Here is a 21,438-nt window from a genome sequence, read left to right on the forward strand (position 1 = left end):
TAATTAATCTTATAATTACACCAAAGCATCCCGGACTAATTAAGTTTTTAACTAATTACGTATTTAATATTTATGGAATAGTGTTTTCGTATTTAAAAACAAATTAAAAACCATAAAACGAACAATACAAATAAATACTAACTCTATACTAACATATACATTTTAATCCTTTAAATTTTCACAAGTTTTCAAAACTTCAGGTCACTATTCACATAGGAACAAAATTAAACAGTATCTACACTACACACAATAGGATTTTTTTTAATTACAGAATTATAGAGCATAGAAACGAAGACGACCGCTCGTGAGACGAGACGAGCGCAACTGCCGCACAATGTGACCGTGGGATGAGACTGCTCTGACGAGACATTTAAAAAAAACATGTGATCTTGGTTTAGCCTATAAGGACTTTCGAAGAATTTCTTCTTATTTTTTATAACTTAATATTAGTCTATTTACTAAAAATTTTAGCTTACGAAAAGACTTTCTTTAAAAGCAAATCAATTTACAGTAAAAAGTATACAGTTTTTTTTAAGCCTTGAATTCTGCCACCGAAATTCGTCAAGTATTATACATAAAACCTTATTTTGTGAATGCGAATTATCAAATTAGGCACAAACACATTTGGTATCGAATCAGTGCCTATTTGAAAGGCTTAAAATTTAATAAGAACGTCGCTAAAAGGTGCCAAGTCTAATATCGGTTACTATGGGTCGTTCCATCTATAAAAATTCTAACATCCTTTGTAGTTTTGTACAATCGCGCTCAAAAACAATTATTATTAAGAAGTTTAACTCCATATGTGAGAGGAGCCCTGAGTTGTGTTACTAAAGGTAGTAATTTTAAGTATTTAGTTTTATTTTATTGTAAATATGTGTAATAAAAAGACATTTTGGTAGAAAAAAATACATTTTTTTCTGATGACAAAGAATTGCAATTATACAGGATGTTTCATAGGTGGTATACTAAACTAACTCGTTAATATATTTACTAAATTCTAGCAGAGAAATTATTAATGAATAAATGACGCTTACCCAGTTCCACAAATGCCGCAGAGATATCTGTACTCGTCGTTATGCTTGCAAAGATGGAGTTCCAGTTTCTCCTTGTCATAATATTGCGCGGGACATTCCACACATTCGTATCGCACAGTGCCGTCTGCTTCGTGGATTATCTTAGCAAGTTTCGTCCTTGCCATTAAATTCCGTTTAATGATTTCCTCCACCGATCTCATATCTGTAGGGATAAAATTTATGATAAATATGTTTCAAATGGTTTTCCGTTCGGTAAATAGTAAACAAATATTCCCGCAGGTCTTCAGAAGAAACATCCTATATCCGCGAATTTTTACTAAGAAAACAATCGTTCAAATACATTATGGTTTTGTTCGTTAATAATCAATTATTTAAATAAGATATTTGTTAGGAAGAATGGCATAAACACAAAATTTGATAAAGACAAGAGAATATCTAACGACAGTTTTCCCGCAAAATTATGAATTGTACTTGCAACTTAACTTGATTGACTGTTTAATTTTTTATAAGAATTACCAGGGATATATAGGGATTACGGTTAGGGCATACAGATTGTGGTAATTCAAAATATTTTGGAACTTTAGTTTTTTTATAACTTCGTAATAACATTGTGTTCTCATTATTTTTGTCTCACGCGGGTCAAGAGTGAATACTATTTTTGACAAAACTAAGAATTAGATTTAATAAAAAAACTTAGTAAAGTAAGAGGGTTTTGTCACAAACTATTATTCCAAAAAAGTTTCACGTATTGGACTTCAGAAATACGGTTTAAGGTTTACGGTAAAAGTGAAGGGGTCTTATCGTGGGCATAACATTCGAATTTTGCTTCATAAAAGTCTAATGTTATTTGTACGAATGACTACAAAGATATTGGGAAAAAGTACCATTTAAATTAAAGTTCACATGCCTACCGACTTCAATATATTAACCAAAAAATTAAAGAGAACTGTGGTAAAAAGAAATATAAAAGAAATGTATTTTACGAATGACATATTTACCTTCCACCTTGGTTTCCATGATATAAAATATTATATACTTTAATGTAACACAACAGTTTTAAACTTTCTCACATCCACCGCGTAATATAGCGCAAAGGGGAAATGCCGATCTTGAAATAGTTATCCCTTCCCTTCCAACGGTCGCCCAAGGCCTAAGCTCCCCTCCGCACAGGGGTGACTACCCTTTGTCTACCCTAACATCCCCTACATAAGGGAGGGGACCCCATTTCGTCCGGTAAGGAGGGTGGGTTCACTTAACCCCGCATCGATTCAAAATCTCTCTACCTGAGTCCCGAATTACCGTTAAAAACATAATAATAGTCTTGGAATATTTAGTTTTTATTTATCACACGCACAAACAAAAATGATCGAAACTAAAAAGTTTCGCAAAGAAGAAGAGAAAGAAACTTCAAAGAAGTTTATTTTAAGCTATGTTTTTTAATTGGAATTATTTTTAATTTAGGTTTTTTACTAAGAACAGACTACGCATTAGTCGAAATATTAAAAATACACCAAATTACTTTTTATGTCCCGGATAAATAATTACGTTTACAATTCACAACAACTCACAAACACAAAAACCACAACAATCCACCATAAGGACTAATTCATGAATGACGTATTGTCGTTTTGACGTAAAAGAACGATGAACGAACTCAGAGATGCATGAATGACAAATGAATGATTGAGTTTGTGAGTAGTCTTTTCTATTTGACATAACTTGAAGGAAAGAATTTTTATGATTAGCGTAAATCTACTTCTACGCATTTGAAATCCTTCAAATAATTACAAATTCAAATATGAAGATATAATTACTTTTTATAGATAACTTTAGATAAAATTCACTCATAATTACATTTTTAAAGTTAGAAATTCTAGCCAACTTGAAGAGAAAAAAACCAAACATGTCACAAACTCATAAAGTATAGGTTGTGTCAACGTCAAATCCACGGAAATATTCCTTATCTATGGTTGAATGTCAAAGTTTGAATTTTGAAATCACGTGGTCAACAAGTGGTCAAGTTAGAACAGCACAAAATCGTAAAATCAGTTGATTAATTACCTGTAATATAACATTATATATTAACTATGGATTTCACTAAACAATTAGAAGAATTGGCTATAAACCTCTTCAAAATTGACGCTGTTAAATTCGGCGAATTTACCACCAAAAGTGGTATGAAGACGCCTGTTTATTTTGATTTAAGGGTTATAGTTAGCTATCCAGCTATAATGGTAAAAAAAACTTTGAATTGAAAACATAATATTTATGAATGACTCTGCTTTTAAAATTACTCAAAAATTTACTGATTACAGTCGACTATATAAACATCATCTTTAGTTTGATCCTGCGATTTTGGTTTCCAACACTTTCCTGAACTATTCATTAAATTGACTGCATGTTTTTAATCACACATCACACACATAGAAAATATATTATTAAAATTTTCAGGAATCAATATCCAACCTACTATATACAAGTTCATTGATTAGTCTAGAATATGACCATATTTGTGGAGTGCCTTATACAGCTTTACCAATTGCAACATTGCTCAGTGTTAAAGCTAATAAATCTATGCTAATGAGACGAAAAGAAGCCAAATCTTATGGCACTAAAAAACTTATTGAAGGTCACTTTTCCAAGAATCAAAAATGCTGTATAGTTGAAGATGTGGTAACATCTGGTTCTAGTGTACTTGAAACTGTAAATGATTTAAGGAAAGAAGGTTTGGTTGTTGAGCAGGCTGTTATCATTCTTGATAGAGAACAAGGCGGCAGACAAAATCTAGAAAAAAATAAAGTGACAATGATGTCTCTTTTAACAATGTCGGAGTTGATTAAAATTTTGGTTGACAATAATTGTATCACTAAGGAGATTGGAGTTGAAGTTATGAATTACTTAAACAGTACTAAAGCACCATCTGTGAAATCATCTAAAGGTATTTTTTTATATTAACTTTATAATAATTTTAACCATTCCCGTCTCAAAACCAGATTTTTTTAAAATATTTGTAATCATGTTCCAGAGAGTGCTGTAAACAGATTAAATATGCCATATGAAAAAAGAGCAGAAGTATCAAGAAACTCTATAGCGAAACAGCTGTTCACCATAATGGCTACTAAAAAAACAAATCTCTGTATCTCTGTTGATCTGACATCATCTATACAGATATTGAATCTTCTAGAAAAAGTTGGCGAACATGTGTGTCTTGTGAAAACACATGTTGATATAATAGAAGATTTTAATACCAATTTTGTAGAACAACTAAAGCAACTGGCAACAAAATTCAATTTTCTTTTACTAGAAGACAGGAAATTTGCTGATATTGGTAACACTGTATCACTTCAATACTCAAAAGGTGTGTACAAAATAAGTGAATGGGCAGACTGTGTTACTGTACATTCCTTACCAGGGGAAGGAATTTTAAAGGCATTGAATAGTACCAGTTCAGATAAAAATAAGGGTGTTCTCCTTCTCGCTGAAATGAGCAGTGAAGTAAGTATATTGTTTTTTTTTATGATTCACAACTTTTGTCCAACAATGCCACAGATATTTAGAAACATTGTAATATGATAATTTAATTATTACTTAAGCTAATAAACTAAGCAAATCATTACTGTGATTTTTATCTTACAAGGGTAACAAATTGATTCAATTTTTTTTTATAGGGCAACCTTATAACACCAGACTATACAAAGGCAACTGTGAGAATGGCAGAAAAATATCCACAGTTAATGACTGGATTCGTTTGTCAAAATGCAGTTACCTTTGATGACCCAGGACTTATACAATTAACACCCGGAGTTCAATTAGAAAAACCTAAAGATAATCTCGGCCAAGTCTACAATACACCAGAGAAAGTGATTGAAAATGGAGCTGATGTAGTTGTAGTAGGGCGTGGTATAGTTGCATCCAAGAATCCAGAAACTGAAGCAGTACTTTATAAGAACATTTTATGGAAAAGTTATTCAAAGAGAATTATGGGCAAAATGGAATAATTATAGCTTTCCAAATTATGTTTCATACTATTACATCAACATAAAGCTATAAGGTAAAGACTAATTCACATAGAAATGAAGAAAATTAATTCCCCTGAAGCTAAATTATCAATTTTACTACTTGTGACATGGTTAGATATTAACTGATCAAGAAAATAACAAAAAAATTACAACAAAATCACGCACAAAGATGACATAAAAGTAAATTAATTTTGTTCGGAAAATATAAAATATCAGAAATTGGAAATCGTAACAAATATCGTTGGTTTCTGGGACCAGTCATATCATCATCTCTTTCGTTACTTTAGACTAAACAGAGATAATATGTTTTAAACAAGTATTTTGTTTTCTGAAATAAACAATTACATAATTCATAACATATTAGTAGATAGTAAGCAATGATTCCATTCCATTTTCTATTCATAAAAAAAATTGTATTTTATAGATGTAAGATAATGTGTATTTTTATACAGATTATAAGGCTTATAGCCTGTATTCCTCGATTATATTACTTGGTCAATTTGACTTTGATATATTTTATATAAATAGTTTATTTTGTTTTACATGTAAGAAACAATAATTAAGTATGAAAAGTTTAAATAAAGCTATTTTTACATATTTTAATGAGCTTATTTCTGGCCCTGTCCATTGTTAATAGTTTAATCATTTATGCAACATGAAAAAGAAAAGAATGACAAAAGTAACATTATCTACCTAGCCTCTTACAGAATAGCCTTGTATTGGAAAATTGAACAGGTATTTTCTTCAATAAAATAAAATAACTTTGTGTAACTATAATGCAATATAAACGACGTTTTAAGGTTTTATGTTGAACTTGGTAGAAATACTATTTAACGGCTGGTATCACTGTATCGATCTGTCATGTGAATTATGTCAAGTTGTCAAATTCGAATACAATATGCATTTATAAATTGTTCGTAGGAAAACAAAACAAAGAATTACAAAAAAGTTAAAAATGGATACTATAGTTAAAGAATTAGACATAAATAGCAAAAATGTTTTCCCTACAAATAATCCAAATCTATTTGTGGTAATTGTACACAGCAATTGGTTAAAAAAATGGTTAAAAAACTTGGAAGTCGATAATTCTGTGAATAACATTGATATTGCATTACAACCTGGTGAAAGTGTTCCTTATCCGTGGCGTAAAATATTTATTAGGGTATGTACTTAATTTAAATTTTGTTGTAATTACGCACGAAGGCCAATATTATTGAGAACTTTTGTTTTAGGTAATAAATAAAAAATGTTCCAAGGTTTTACCATTACCAAGGTACAAACTTAATGAGAGCAATCCAGAATCGCCTCTGACTTTTTCCTACCTACTACAATGCATCTCACAAACAAATCAAAGGAATTTATGGAAAGAATCTTTTAAAAAGTATTCACAAAACAATGAGCATAGTAAAGAGACATCATTAGTTAATCTTCTCGAGCATGATCAGCTTTTGTCTGAAGTTATCCTAAGACTTTATGGTTGCAACATAGTTAGGATTAAAAATGACAATAAATCAAATGAGTACAAAGATGTAATACCTAATAAAAACATTGCAAAAACTTATGAGACCCATGTCAACCTATTGGCAGCTCTAATCACTTTGGAGACTGATAATAATTATTTTATCATCTATAGAGGGCATTACGAAAATAGTTTGCTTGACTGTCTTAACTTCAGTCCAAATTTAATTGACAAAACCTATGCTAGAGGATTGTTTATTGTTTATCAGTTACTACATATGTCTAAAGCCATGTGTGATAGAGGCCTCAGTGTGGGTATGCTACGCCTTCAAGATATATATCTATCAGAGAATCTCTGGTTACAGATCATTCCCCCTATAACAAATAACATATTTTGTTTAGATAACTCTTTAATTTATGAATATAATAGGAATAAAACAACTAGCCAACCTATGAATTTAAAAAATAATGATGTAAGTAGGCAAAAAGAGTCAGCCAAATTAGAGCAGCTGTGTATGCTTTGGACTAGAGGAAAAATCTCTAACTTGGATTATCTTCTACAATTGAACATGTTAGCAGGAAGGAGCGCAAATGATCCACAAGCACATTTCATGGTTCCTTGGGTTACAGATTTTAATTCTAGATGTGGTAAGTGACAAAATTTAGTTCTATGTTTAAAATAATGCTTCTTAACACTATAAATATGAAGAGTTGAGTTTGAATACTTAATAAAAATTCAAATTAAAACCCAATGTTGCTATTTGAATTGGTATGAAATTAATTTGTTTGTAGATTTATAAAATTACATGTTAGTGATCAATAATTTGTATTTAGGGAGGAATTGGAGGGATCTGAGTAAATCTAAATACCGTCTGAACAAGGGTGACAGGCAGCTGGATATGACATATGATGTGACAAGTGTCAACGGTCAAATACCACATCATGTTTCTGATGCTTTGTCAGATATTACTTGCTATGTGTACTTAGCAAGAAGGTAAGATAGTTATAGTTTTTAATGCTATTACAGTGCACAACTTTACTTATTTATGTATTTGCCACATACATATATAAGTACACAATTGGGATGTGACAGCTAACATTATGTTAGGGAAGAATAGGTAACTTGGTCATGCTGACCCAGTGCCTATTGGTTGACTTGAGAAATATCTTTGAATTTCCGCACAGATTTATATAGGTTCCATTATGTTTTCCTTTCCTAGAGTTATCTAATTTCTTACTATCTTACTAATATTATAAAACCAAGTGTTTGGATGGATGTTTGTTTGAAGGTATCTCCAGAACGGATGAACGGATCTTACATATAGAACATAGTCTTCTTCTTCTTCCAATGCCTCTCCTTTACTGGAGGTTGGCTGTCAGCTCAGCGAACCCTTTCCTGTCCTGTGCCAAGCGAAAAAGTTGTTCAATGCATAGTTCAGAACATAGTCTGGAAGAGCGCATAGGCTACTTATGTTTTTTTTTAATTCCTCCTGTATGAACTCTCAGGCAACACCTACTATTTATCATTTTAAAATCTTGTACTATATCATTGACTCTTAGCATTAATATGTGGTCACAACAATATTTGTTTTAAATATCTATAAACTTTACATAAGTGACATTCTATTTACTTTTGTATGTTTAAGTGAAAGATAAACAGTACAATACAAAGTTTACTTATCGTTATTTACTTTACACAGTAATGTATTGCCTTGATAAGATGATTTATTGGTCCATATTTAATGTCAACAAGAAATATAAACAAAGGAGGTTTTATAGTTTATAATAAATCTATTAATACGCATATTTATGTGTCACTAACTGTTGGTGTCTGACACCTAAACCTCTGTATAAAACATATTGTTATTCCTGTCATTATCTCTGAAATAAACAGAGATAACAATATATTTTTAATAGAGATTTTGGTGTAAAACTCACGGTAAGAAGCCTAGTAAACAAATAGAATATATATATATCAATATCCTTAATGAATTTCCAGCCTCTTAATATATACCTGTATTATAACAGTGTTACCATGCCACTTTGACAAAAGCTAAGGTAGCAATACAACATAGATTACTTTTATTTAAATAATCATACTTGTTACTAATATTATAAATGCAAATGCATACATGGATGGATGGATGGATAGATGGATATTTCTTTGAAGGTAGCTCCGGAACGGATCTCACTGAAATTTGGCATAGGTGTACAACATAGTCTGAAAGAACACATAGGCTATTAAGTTTTTTTTTTAATGACGCGCGGACGACAGCTAGTACTGTATACAAGAAACAACTCAATCCCCAAAAAGTAAACCTTGAACATATCTTTAAGCCTATATATTTTGTTGAACTGTTTTGTAGATAAGAGTATATAGACTTAACATGTGGTTTTTGTATATCAATAAAGTACATGATAATATTCACATCTGTCAATATAAACTTTGGATATGTTGATAAATATGAAAACATTTATGAGAGTAACAATTTATACTTTTTTATGCTACAGCCAACAAATATCTATTTGTATATTAAATAACTTGCTGTCGCCCGCGACTCCGTCTGCGTGTAATTAAACAAAAAACATCCGAATCTAAACTTACGTAATGACAAACATCCGTCTAAACTTTCGTATTATTAATAGTAGTAAGGTAAATAAAAAAAAAATTGCTGATAGGCATACCTCCATCTCTTTCTTTTATATCTATATGCTTTGGGTACAGTACAAAATCGAGAATTGAAATAAAAATTATACGGAGGTTTTCTAAAACATGAAAAAAGTTGCCTTTCCTTCATTAATAAAAACAGACACTACAATATGTATAGTCAAACAAGAATCTCTGGACTTGTGAGAGGCGCTGCTATCGGTTGGTTTTATCAGAAAATATATAAAACCTTCATGGACATAACAATGGCATAAAATAAAAAAAAACACATGACAGTTACCGTAACGTTAAGGATATCGTGACACTTTTTTGACATTAATAGGAGGACGCTAGTGTGCTGTCATAATTTAGTTTCAATTATGCCTATTTTGTCATTTAACTTGTCGGTCTGTACAAGTGTTTTTGCAGACGAATTTTGCGGTAATTATGTATTGTAATAATTTCAGAACGCCAAAGGAGATCCTTTGTAAATATGTTCGCAACAAATGGGTACCAGCGGAGTATCCTGGTTCCATACAGCGTATGCAGGAGTGGACGCCCGATGAGTGCATACCAGAGTTTTATACAGATCCAACTGTCTTCAAGAGTATCCATGAAGATTTACCGGTAAAAAATATATTTAAACTATTTTTTATTACATTTTTACGCACTAGAGCCTTAGTCTTCGTTAATGTGGACTAGCTGTCGCCCGCGAATCCGTCCGCGCGAAATTAATAAATAGCCTATGTGTTCTTCCAGATTGTTCTACCATCTATTTATAAATTTTATCGAGATCTGTTGAGAGACCTTCAAACAAACATAAACATTCGTTATAATATTAGTAAGATTTAGTTTTGGACTTCTACGCTTAGAGCTCTAACAGTGTTCAATTACCAAGTTTGAAGCTTTAGTGATAACAATTTTAGTAGAATGTTGTACCGATAATGAGGTATTCCACAGGATCTTGGTATACCGTCGTGGGCCACCTGTGCAGAAGATTTCATAACAAAGCACAGGGAAGCACTGGAGAGTTCCCACGTGTCTGAGAACTTGCATCACTGGATCGATATTACTTTTGGCTACAAGTATGTAGATTTTAATCCTCTAAACACTATACTACTTTTTTGTTATTATATAAATTCTTGTTACTCCACTTTTTGTTACTTATATAAATCGATTAAGTTATTTTCCGTATTTCTACCTAATAAAATTCCCCATTGATGAAATATTCAAGATGACAGGTATTCAAACCCAATTCCCACTTGCATTATTCGTAGATGTATGACTGTGGAAGAAGCGAAAGAGATGTGAGTGGAAAGCACCAAATGTGGTCTGTATACTCTGCCTACCCTCTGACTTACGGTCGTGACTGTTGTTGTTATTGTATAAATCTAATACAAAATTGATGATAAAAAAGATAATTTTTAGATGCAGAAGTAGCTAGGTGTAATATTAATACAAGAATCATGGTCACCTATTGCTAGTGTAAGAACAAAGTTACAAATTCCCCAGACTATCAGGTACAGCGGCAGTGAAAGCGAAGAATGTGTGCCTCTCGTTAGTGGACGGTCACTCGCGCATGCGTCGTGGTGGCGCCGTCCAGCTCTTCTGTGCCCCCCACCCTGCGCGGAGAGCGCGCGCACCCCCGCCCGCACCTATACGTATGCGCTGGACCACGCCCAATGCTAGTAAGTCTACTATCCTCTCATGTTCTCTTTTCTTAGGATTAATAGCTTTTGTCCGCGACTTTGTCTGCGTAGAATTAAAAAAAAGTAAAGAGTATCTCATACTCGAAACTACGTTCTATATCTGTTTCAAATTTTAATAAGATGTGTCCAAACGTATGCTGAATCGTACACATTTCCGACATTATAGGTATGTGTTCTTCCAGACTGTGTTCTAAATCTGTACCGAATTTAATCGTGATCCATGCAGTCGTTCTCGGATACTTTTTAACAAACATCCATCCATCCAAAAATTATACATATACAGTAATATTACACTTTTTACTATTTCACAGAAAAAATTGTCAAAAATGACAGTTCAGAAGAAATGACAGAGGAAGAAGAAGAATCAAATAGTTTGCCACAGCACGTGTCTCGTCTCCAAGTTCCGTCACAACGCGTCCGTTCGCGTCACAAAAGCAGCAGTCGAGCTCGGTCTCTCTCTAAAGCGCAAGATGGCGGAGATGACGTCATCACGGAAAATAGAGCATCCTCACATTCCAGACATTACAAAGTACAGCGCTCAGAACTAGGGAAAGGCGTTATATATCTACCAAAAGAATTCAATCCCGCTGCATCTATCCAAGCGTTAGAGGTTTTAGACAATTTCAGAACTAAATGTTTCTTTAGCAAAGCGGAGGATAAGAAAAAAAATGAGAACGCACATAAACTGAACTTGTTTCAACTACAGAAAGACGCAAAGGAAAATTTCAATTCGGGAAAAGAAAAATCTGATGATACAGCATTTACTAACCACATGTTCTTCGCGTCGTACGATCAAGCGTATTTAAAAAAGTTCAGCCAAGACGCACAGTTAGATAATGCTTTAAAAGAGAGGAAGAACAGAATGTTCAACACGAGATACACCACAGATGCGTCGATATACAAGCAGTTTGTTACTGAAAGTCGACAACAGGATATGTTGGTGATCGGATGTCTCATTGTGGAAATTTTCCTTCACGCATACATGCGTCCACTGCGGACGAATAACGATGACTTTGTAGATAGATACAATAGTTGTCGAACAGTATTAAAGTTCAACTTTAATATGTTACCTAAATGCGTCAGTTATATCGCCTCGTTACTTCTAAACGTTCAACCTTTAAGTCTTAGCTTCAAAAATGATCTCATACCTTTAACTGAGGATACGAAAGGGGCGGTTGTAACAGACAAAGGTTTACCCCCTCCTACACCCGCGCAGCTACTCCAACCTTTACTAATGCAACATTTGATACCTTTCCCACAAAGTTTTAATATCTTATATAATCTTATAAGCACTTTACATGAATACGAACTTACAAGCAACGAACTTAACTTGCTTTATATGTACGAATGTGATGGAAACCATTGCGAGAAATATAAAAATGTAGATAAAACTAAACTGTATTTTAATCAAAGAATCGCCGAAGGAAAAATTAAAGCTTGTATTACACATTTGGGAGTTCTTCTCGAACAGATAAACTGCGTCAATCAGCTCGATGTACTCGATATTTTCTTGTCGCATTACATCGAGTTATTAGAAAATAAAAACACATCGGTTTTAGCAGCTTGGTATCTCTTCGATACTGTAAGCAAAGCTTTAGGACCTGCGGAGACACGGAAAAAATTATTAAAATACATTCTAAATTTGTACGAAGATGATGATCTATACGATAAATCAGAACAACATAAAATAACTGAAATAGATTCTCTAACCAATGGAACTGTGCAAATGAAACATAAGTTCGTCAAACTGTATCATCATATCTTTCTTTTACAATTGATAGTGAGGTTAGGACTTCAGTGCTTCCTGGACAATTTCACACAGCATCTCGTTGAGGCGGTGGGTGGATATAAGGACGTTTGCTCAGTAGTAGGATCACCAGGTCACCTATGTCATAATCGTGCAATGGCTAACAAGAAACCACGCTACTCCGACGACAACGTTAAAAATGCTCTGACCACAACATCCGATATCTTCTCACCTGATACATCGTATGGTTCAGAAAATGTCGTCACACCGAACGTTGAAAGAACTATAGCTGAGGTTAATGAAGTTTTAAACGAAAAGGATGTTGATAGTAGAAGTGAAAATGAGTTGTTCCATTTTGAAAACGACAAAGATAGACAGCCGAGCCGCAGTAGCAGAAGCAAATCTCCCACCGGGTCAGTTGACTCGAACACTAATAAAGAACAAAGCACTTTACATACCCCATCTCCATCTTCCGAGTATTTCTCACCTGGGAATTCTAGATTCTTTACGCCTAACTTATCAAATCAATCAAACAATAAAGAGCCTAATAATCAAGTAGGTAAGGATGAAAATCGCGAATCGGAAGCATCAGTAAAAACATGTTTATCGCCTCCAATCGATGTTCCACAACGACCTATGTTCACAAGTTACTTGCACTTCGCAGAAGAAGATTCGAAATCGGAAGAAGTTGATTTGGAAAATTCACAAGCTGAAGAAAAAGTTGAAGATATATCAAATGCTGAAACACAAAACTTACAAGATGAAGATGATGGTAAAGTTTATGATGAATCAGTCTCTTGTAAAATATCAGATATGAGTTCTGAGAGTTTAATTTGGCTGGCGCATAGATTGGGGCCTGTGTTAACTTGTAGATATATTACAAGGAATTTGCTTAAAATGCTAACACTATGCTACATCGGCAAAGAGAACCTTTCACCTTGGGAGAGTGAACAGAAAGATGAATTCGACGAAATCTCAGTAGTAAATAGTAAAGTGGTGGGAGACAGGAATGCTATGAAAGTCATTCAGTGTCTTACATCAATTGTTGGTAAGTGATTAAATAAATAATTATTCGTTTTATAAAATAGTTGACACTGTCGAAAGAAGCGTCGAGATTAAAACATGTTTTTATGTAAATTTTTGCGGCAGTGCGAATTCACACGAATACATTATTGATTTTGTTGGCAAACGTCATAAAAATTCACATGACTAGTCTGTTTAACTAATCTAGCTAACTTGCCTTCTTAAAACTATACTAGTTGTCGCTCGTAACTCCGTTCGCGCGGAATTAAAAAACTTAATAAGTAGTCTATGCGTTCTTCAGACTATGTTTCACATCTGTGGCAAATTTAATCAAGATCTCTTGAGCCGTTCGAGAGTTACCTTCTAATAAACAATTCATCCATCAATCCATCCATCCATTCATCTATCTAAACTTTTGCATTTATTAGTAAGATGTTTCCCTTAGTTTATAAAGTTGGCAGCTTGATGTGTTGTGTTGCAGCGATGTACGGCGAGCAGCTGATAATGTTCCAGTACTTGCCGCACATGGGCGAGCTGATCGCCTCCTGCCGACGCCGGCTGTCCGCGCCGCTGGAGGGCGGCGTCGTCGCTTGTTTGCAGCTGCTCAAACACCTGCTGCCCTACATGTCTGATGTCAAGGTCATGGAACAGCTGCAGGTAGGACCAACAAACACTATCGAGGGTGTGAATTCATCTACTTCTCAGTCAACCTAGTGAAAAGGTTGTCAAACTTTTGACTACGGAACCCTTACGGACAGCGAAGTATTTGACGACAGTCTAGATTGTAAGTTTGATTATTCTAGGTCCTAGAATTTGTAAGTATTTTTTTAAATCCATCGTTCAGTTCACGTCCCATTTTTTTGTAGATATGTAATATTATTCTTTTTTATAAAAAATATTTTTTAAACTTTATTTTTACTTTATTATGTCAATTAACAGGATACATTCTTAAAATCGATCCTGCAACCATCTCTTCGGCTGGCATCCACCACACGTTGCGCGTACCCCAACGGTGCGACAGCGCGCGGCGCGCTCACCCGCAAGCTGGTTGACGCGCTGCACGCGCTGGCATTACGCGTCGGCCCCGAGATGAGCCGGCGGCATCTCTGCATGCCCGCCTTACAGAGGTAACCACACAAAGCTTATTAAATCTGTAGTTTTTTTTTATAAATTCTTTTTTTGCTTCTGCAATTACTATTTTGTTTACGAGTAATCGATTTCAGTTAAGTTCAGATAAACTTTAATAAAGTAGACAATTAAAGTTAATTTCATTCATTCGTTTCCAGATTCTTCTTAGCATTCGATAAAGCTACTGGAAAAGTTGATAACTGGCCCAAACAAGACGAAACCAATGGTGATAAGGTAAATTAAAAATTTATTTCTAAAGCTTCTTTCTTACTAGGCTCATACACCTGATATATATTGTCTTTCTCCTGTGTCGTGCAGAATGTGGAGCAGGAGAACCGTGAGGTCAAGGTGGAGGGTTTCCTGGAGATCTGTCGCGACGGCAGCACGGCGGAGTGGGCGGTGCGAGATGGCCGTGTCGTGCGCGCCGACCTGCCCGAGCTTGCCTGCTCACCACCTGACCTCACCAGCGACGAACACGACGCTAATGGCCTTACGGTATGAAGGAATAAGTTAATTAAATCTGTGATATGTGATGGCTGCGAAAAGGTTAATGGCCACCTAGCACACTTTAAAACAACGTTATACCTAACTGCAAAATGTTCTTATTAAAAGTTATTCAACTGACCTATAAAAATGGACGGGCTATAAACTGTTGTATTTTGTGCCTATTTGATCGCAGCGGTGATGATTCGAACTAATTATAGATATATATTTAATTGTCAAAAACTTCAACAACTTCAACTTGGAACAACGTAAATGCTGTCATTTCTAACCAGAGACCTATCTATTTATAGAGATCAGTGAGTTTATTGTACATAAGTTATATTTTCTTATGCAGGCTCAAGAGGAACTTCTGGTGGTGTTCAACGAGGAGCTGGCATACCGCGCTCACGGCACATTCGCGCGCTTCATAGGCACAGACAGCCTTGAGCGCGCACTCAAGAACGCGGACACCGTGCGGACATTATGCAACAACTATAAACAAATACACGCTATCAGGTCAGTAGTGACGTCATCAAATATTTAGCCTCAACATAAAAAATACACCTAATTTCTAAGCTAAATAAGTGCGTTATCTAAAAACTAGCTGTCGCCTGCGAATCTGTCCAAGCGGAATTAAAAAAAACTTAATTAGTAGCCTATGTGTTCTTCCAGACTATGTTCTATATGTATGCCAAATTTCATCAAGTTAAGTCTTTCTGGAGATGTCTTCAAACAAACATCCATCCATAGATCCATTCATCCATCCAAAAATTCGTATTCATAATATTAGTAAAATATATGGAAAACTGCACTGATTACAAATACCAATACTTAACTGAGTCGTATTTTTTTAATTTCAGTTCGCCCCTCCACATAAACCAGCAAGGAAAGCGCTTTCAATCATCATTCAGTGATGAGCCGATCAGTCGCAAAGCTCTTACACCCACAAGAAGTGATCTCTCCGACAATGGCAATAGCTTTGTAAATGGATCTGGTAACAACAGCTTCGGTTCCAATGTCACTCTCGTCGGCAACAGAATAGATGTCGCTGCTGATGAGGAAGGTGTCAACGGACAGGGATGCGGGTTCGATGCTGTTGCGTACAAGATGGCTAACGGCGTGAAGAGTGAAAGGTTTCCCGACACTTTTACAAACTTATAATAAACAGGGGACCATCATCATAGTCAAATTTTTACAGAGATATATGTTTTTACTAGCTATCGCCAGCGACTCCTTCTGCGCGGAATTAAAATAAAACGTCATAAGAACGTGTTCTTCCATCTATGTTCTACATCTATGCCAAATTTCAACGAGATCCATGCAGCTCTTCTGGAGATACCTTCCAACAAACATGCATCCATCCATACATACAAACATGCTTTAGACTTGTCATTTAGATTATTGTCAATTAATTTTGAACTTTATTACAATGCTATACAATTCATTTTCCTCAGGCATCTCCGGGGTGACTGGTTAATCTACTGGGAGCATGAAATCGGACGTCCAGACAAAGACGCCCGGTTTAACTTGAAGCAGATCAAACTGCAGACATTCCTCGGACACACGCACTCTGTCAAGTCTATACATTGTCTGGACAATGAGAACAGCTTCATGAGTGGATCTAAGGACAAGACTGTCAAACTATGGTCTTTGAGGAATCAGGTGAGACAATGAGATGGGGAATTAGTGAATTAAACAAGTGTGTACGTACTTGCGTTCGTGCGTGCGTGCGCGTCTGTGTACGTGTGTGCGGAGGAAAAAGAGTGAAAACTAAATATAAATATTTTTTCTGTCTGAAGAGTTGCCATTAGTTAAAAGATTGTCAGATTACCTTACTTAATATTATAAAGTTTATTTTATTTAGATGGATGGATGTAGGTTTGTTTGAAGGTATATCCATAAAATGAATCTCGATGAAATTTGGCATAGATGTAGAACATAGTCTAAAAGAACACAGGCTACTATACTAATTATATTTTTATTAATTCCGTGCGGACGGAGTCGCAGGCGACCGCTAGTATATTTATAAAATAAGTATACCCTATAGAAAATGCTTGTTTATGTATTTCTGTTTGTTTGTATAATTAATGTTTTGTTATCCTGTAGGGAGACGGCAATGCAACTACTCAATGCAACTGGACCTACACGGGGCACAAGAAGGGCGTGCTCTCTCTGACATTCTTGGAGTCGCTACGGCTGGCTGTGTCCACTGACTCTATTGTACACATCTGGGATCCCTTCATGGAGACTGTGGTATCACAGGTTCGAAACTCACTTGATATTTTTTTTTTCTTTTCTATATTTAATCTACACTAAGGGCTTTGAAACTATTGAGTAAAGTTTAGAGTTACCTTTAGCAGCTGATTAACTAATTATGAGTGTGGATTTTTTTAGCTGGATAACATAAAGTCTGCAGTGAGCATTGTACGTACTCTGCCCGGGCCGTCTACAGTAGTGGTGGCCGCTACTACTGACGCCACGCTGCGACTCATCGACGCCAGAGCACCTTATACATCATACGAACTGAAGGTATGGATAGATCTGTGCAATAAAAGTCTTCCATAACTTATTCTACTACATTTATTTTATATTAGTGGGAAATATAGTTTTTAAATGATTGAAAAATCTTGATTAACAGTGATTTTATAAATCGTTATTTCTTGAAATGAATATTGCCTTCATGTTTATATATTTATTGTATACTTTTACACATTGTTAGAATTCTCTGTCGCGAATGGCGTGTTTTTGTTAAGAAGTCAAGTGTTAGATTGATTAGTGAGGGGACATAAGCGTTGATATTTTAATAAGGCCAGTGTTGCGCCGATACATCGGCACAGTGTCGGATTTTCTTCCTAACTATACTAATTGTCGAAAAATCTGTACAAAACGTATTGTTACCTTCAGAGATGAATGTGTATCGGTAAACTCTTAGTAAAGCCTTGTTTACATTATGCGAGTATAGGAGGACAGTAACGTTGAAAATCATCACAAACTGGCGCCAGTTAACCAGGTACAAATGATATATATTTGTTTCCAGTTAGCGACGAGCGCGACTACGTTCATCCGGTGCATGTGTATCTGCGCGTCGGGCGCGTGGGTAGCTTGCGGGCTGGCGGGCGGGCACGTCGCCGTGCTCGACACGCGCAGCGGCCGCCCCCTCGCCGCATGGCGCGCGCACGATGCAGAGGTCAGTCTGCACACACGCATACACGCACGCACTCACGCACGCACGTATAACGTACCCATTCATACGTATCTACGTACGCACACGCACATAAGTATGCGCGTACGTGATTCTCATACGGGTAAGGACGTGGACAATGAGAGAGAGGGAAGGATAATATACTTGTGTATTGTTGTCCCTTTCGTTCTTAAAAAACACAACCGCATGTGAACAAACCTAAATATGTAGGCAAAATGTCTCGTGTCATTTACAATTTTTGTATAAAAATTAGTAATTTTTTCTTATGTTGTATTCATTTGTATTTTTTTTAATTTCCATGCAGGTTCTTCGCTTAGCCGCAGTGGATGATCATAGATTGTTGAGTTCGGGACTGGACCAAGTGACCGCGCTCTGGCGGGTCGATGATGGCGAGTTGATTGCGCATCTCAAGTGAGTACTTATTTAAATAAAATAACACGATCATTTAATTAACACGACAATTTCAACGACCAGGACTTTATCTTACAAAACGCAGTAAAAAATGTGTAGCTCTAATAAGTCTTGATAGTTGTATCTTAACGTCTTGTTCCTCCAACTATAGTAACAAACACACAAATGTTACCAGGGGCAGTACCGAACCTGTTCACTGCCTCTCTGTATACTACAACGAGTTAATATCGGGGACCACCAACAATCGCATCGGAGTCCACACTTCATTGGATCAAGACGCTTCGTTCTCCTCCACGAAACTGCGCTCTGACACATTCAAAGGAGTTCTGACGTGCATGTCGGTGTTGCCACTTAACAGACTTCTGCTGTTAGGTAGCGATAATGGAACTATTAGTTTACTTTGCTGATAATATTAAAAAAAATTGCATGCGGTTTTTTATATCTTTTAATTGTGCAAATGGGGTGAGCTGGTCTCGTTTTGTCATGGCAAGTTTTTTTTATGTAATCAGTGAAATGCATACAACAATATTGACGCAGACTTTTTAAAATATGTATTTTTTTATTTTTCTCAATTTTTTTAGTAATAGAAAAAATGCTAAATTCATTTTATGAAATTTATTTATTTAAACAAACCTCATTATAAATTTGAAGTAAGAATTTTTTTTTATATTTTCGTATTTTTTATATAAAATGTACTAGCTGTAAGTAATTTTGAGCCAATGCTTCTTATTTCTATTATTTTATGTTAAAATTTTATTAATAGAAATGTATATTTGATGTAATTATTATTTTTATTTATCTAATAACGAGTAATAAAAACCGTATTTATCCTAAAATATTGTAAATGTTGATAATTCCTAGTCTTTACAGAAGTGTACCACAAAAAGTAGATTGTGATATTATTTAAGTACATATAGAATTACGTTTTAGTTTTAATCAAAAAAATTAAGCAAAGGAATCCATTAGTTTTATAACTAAAAAATAAAAAATGAATAAAAAGACATAAAATTAAACGTTATTCCTTTTTTCTAGTTTAAGAAGATTTTGGCGGCAAATTGTATAAAGTTTGATATAAATATATTTTAGTTTTAAGCTAAGCAAGGCAAGAGGTATTTCTTTTTTCTATAGTTTTATGTAACCTTTTTAATGTATATAAAATGTTAAAAATAGAAAAAATTAAAAAAAAATTAACTTCGGATTTAAGTATCGTGACAATTATACTGCTGTCTCTATTTTTTGAACAGAAAGAAAGAGATGGCAATATGTCTCGTATTGCTGCTGTCGATAAGTGAGGGATTTATTTATTTAGTAATCGACGGTGTTTTTTAATTCTTTATTCCAAGTTATCATTCCATTTTCAAAACGTATCCACAAACGAAATTTAAGGAATTATTTTTAAATGTTACTGTCAACTGATTTTTAATTTTTTTTATTAAAGTACAAAATATTTGTTACCAGAGATATTTTTGGTTTAATATGATAATGGCCATAAATAAAAAATATAACCTTATAACCTGTTTGAAACATAAAGTGTGGAATGTAATATCTGTAAATATATTTTCTAAGTACAGTTTGCTGGCCGTTTAATTAACGGAATAATTCTGTAAATCGCCCTAGAGAGCGACAACTACGTATACATCTTATATATATATAAATCAATTGCTGTTCGTTAGTCTCGCTAAAACTCCAGATCGGCTGAACGGATTTATCTTATCTTGGTCTTGAAATGTTCGTGGAGATCTAAGGAAGGTTTAAAAGGTGAAAAAAAAATCGAATAATAGCCTGGAAAACCTTTTAAGATTGTTCTTTTTCCGCGCGGACGGAGTCGCGGGCGACAGCTAGTGTTATATAAAATTAATTATAGTATTCTATTTATAGTAGTAAGAAATATATTCATTGAGTTTATTAATAAGTACATTAAAAATAATAGTAAGTTTTAAATTAAACTAATTTATCTTGCCGTGTTCTCGAAAATAATTTCTCACCGTGAGTTTCTGAGATCAAAATCTCCGTTTCAAATATACTGTTGTCTCTGTTTTGTCAAAAATAATGACAGGGATGAAGATATGTTTTATACCGAGATTTTGGTGTCGGAAACCCACGGTCAGTGTCTTAATTAGAGTGCTATTAAAATGACTTGGTTGTTGTGTAGTATATAGAAATATGGAAAAATGTTTTATCAAAACGGAAAATATTTTATTGGACTTTGTAACTTTGTTTTCGTTATTAAATTAAGAAGTAAGATATAATTAGGAAATATTAGGAAAGTTTCAAAATACGCAGAGACAGTAGATAGAATATAAAAGATTATTGTAAAAAATATTACAAACTAAAAATAAAATTGTAAATCATCAATGCAGTCTAAAGTATTTTTTGTATTAAAAATATATTAGTATGTCCGTTTTGTTTCATTGTTTTTTTTTTAATTTACACTATTTGGTTATCAAGTTAAATCAATAGTTTTTAGACCATGGCTCCTAGAACTTTACCATTGGTGGTTTTTTATATTACTGTAGCGTCTAATGCAGTGTAATAGTTAACGAAAATGAAGATGAACATTTCGGGATTTCACTGGAG

General features: G+C 34.4%; 3 protein-coding genes across 5 annotated transcripts in view; 2 read left to right on the forward strand and 1 right to left on the reverse strand.

The window, feature by feature from the left end:
• Positions 1-2,630, reverse strand: part of LOC106118928 (zinc finger protein 484) — a 14,564-nt gene extending 11,934 nt beyond the window's left edge. Inside the window, exons 1-3 of one of the 2 annotated variants that reach the window (XM_013313689.1) lie at positions 2,554-2,630; positions 2,033-2,317; positions 1,035-1,236 (exon numbers count right to left, since the gene is read on the reverse strand). In XM_013313689.1, coding sequence (XP_013169143.1) covers positions 1,035-1,236; positions 2,033-2,051 — 221 coding nt within the window. In that variant the 5' untranslated portion in view covers positions 2,052-2,317; positions 2,554-2,630. Of the gene's footprint in view, positions 1-153; positions 311-1,034; positions 1,237-2,032; positions 2,318-2,553 lie in introns of those variants that run through there. The other variant, XM_013313690.1, reaches the window with a different exon arrangement.
• A 371-nt stretch (positions 2,631-3,001) lies between these two features.
• Positions 3,002-5,528, forward strand: r-l (rudimentary-like). The gene is made up of 4 exons (XM_013313696.1): positions 3,002-3,268; positions 3,486-3,972; positions 4,060-4,529; positions 4,703-5,528. Exons 1-4 carry the CDS (start codon positions 3,122-3,124, stop codon positions 5,030-5,032), a joined length of 1,434 nt encoding a protein of 477 aa, XP_013169150.1. The 5' UTR covers positions 3,002-3,121; the 3' UTR covers positions 5,033-5,528.
• A 430-nt stretch (positions 5,529-5,958) lies between these two features.
• On the forward strand, positions 5,959-19,472 carry Wdr81 (WD repeat domain 81). 2 transcript variants are annotated; one of them, XM_013313686.1, is made up of 19 exons: positions 5,959-6,215; positions 6,286-7,159; positions 7,346-7,505; positions 9,626-9,785; positions 10,119-10,243; positions 10,671-10,846; positions 11,179-13,662; positions 14,119-14,294; positions 14,577-14,764; positions 14,924-14,999; positions 15,084-15,260; positions 15,604-15,764; positions 16,109-16,381; positions 16,703-16,910; positions 17,355-17,510; positions 17,643-17,777; positions 18,286-18,435; positions 18,755-18,861; positions 19,013-19,472. In XM_013313686.1, exons 1-19 carry the CDS (start codon positions 6,009-6,011, stop codon positions 19,266-19,268), a joined length of 6,249 nt encoding a protein of 2,082 aa, XP_013169140.1. In that variant the 5' UTR covers positions 5,959-6,008; the 3' UTR covers positions 19,269-19,472. The 2 variants fall into 2 exon arrangements, with proteins under 2 accessions (XP_013169140.1, XP_013169141.1); XM_013313687.1 differs by having other exon boundaries at positions 19,037-19,471.
• The last annotated feature ends 1,966 nt before the right edge of the window (positions 19,473-21,438 follow it).

Source organism: Papilio xuthus, unplaced genomic scaffold (assembly GCF_000836235.2).
Source record: "Papilio xuthus unplaced genomic scaffold, Pxut_1.1 DF827542.1, whole genome shotgun sequence".
NCBI classification, from domain to species: Eukaryota; Metazoa; Arthropoda; class Insecta; order Lepidoptera; family Papilionidae; genus Papilio; species Papilio xuthus.

Excerpts from the sequence above, each read along its gene's own strand:
- r-l (XM_013313696.1), top strand. The coding sequence starts at position 3,122 with ATGGATTTCACTAAACAATTAGAAGAATTGGCTATAAACCTCTTCAAA. Across the intron at positions 3,973-4,059 it reads ATCTGTGAAATCATCTAAAG|AGAGTGCTGTAAACAGATTA; the intron begins GTATTTTTTTAT and ends ATCATGTTCCAG. Across the intron at positions 4,530-4,702 it reads TCGCTGAAATGAGCAGTGAA|GGCAACCTTATAACACCAGA; the intron begins GTAAGTATATTG and ends TTTTTTTTATAG.
- Wdr81 (XM_013313686.1), top strand. The coding sequence starts at position 6,009 with ATGGATACTATAGTTAAAGAATTAGACATAAATAGCAAAAATGTTTTC. Across the intron at positions 9,786-10,118 it reads GTATCCATGAAGATTTACCG|GATCTTGGTATACCGTCGTG; the intron begins GTAAAAAATATA and ends GGTATTCCACAG. Across the intron at positions 14,295-14,576 it reads AGGTCATGGAACAGCTGCAG|GATACATTCTTAAAATCGAT; the intron begins GTAGGACCAACA and ends GTCAATTAACAG.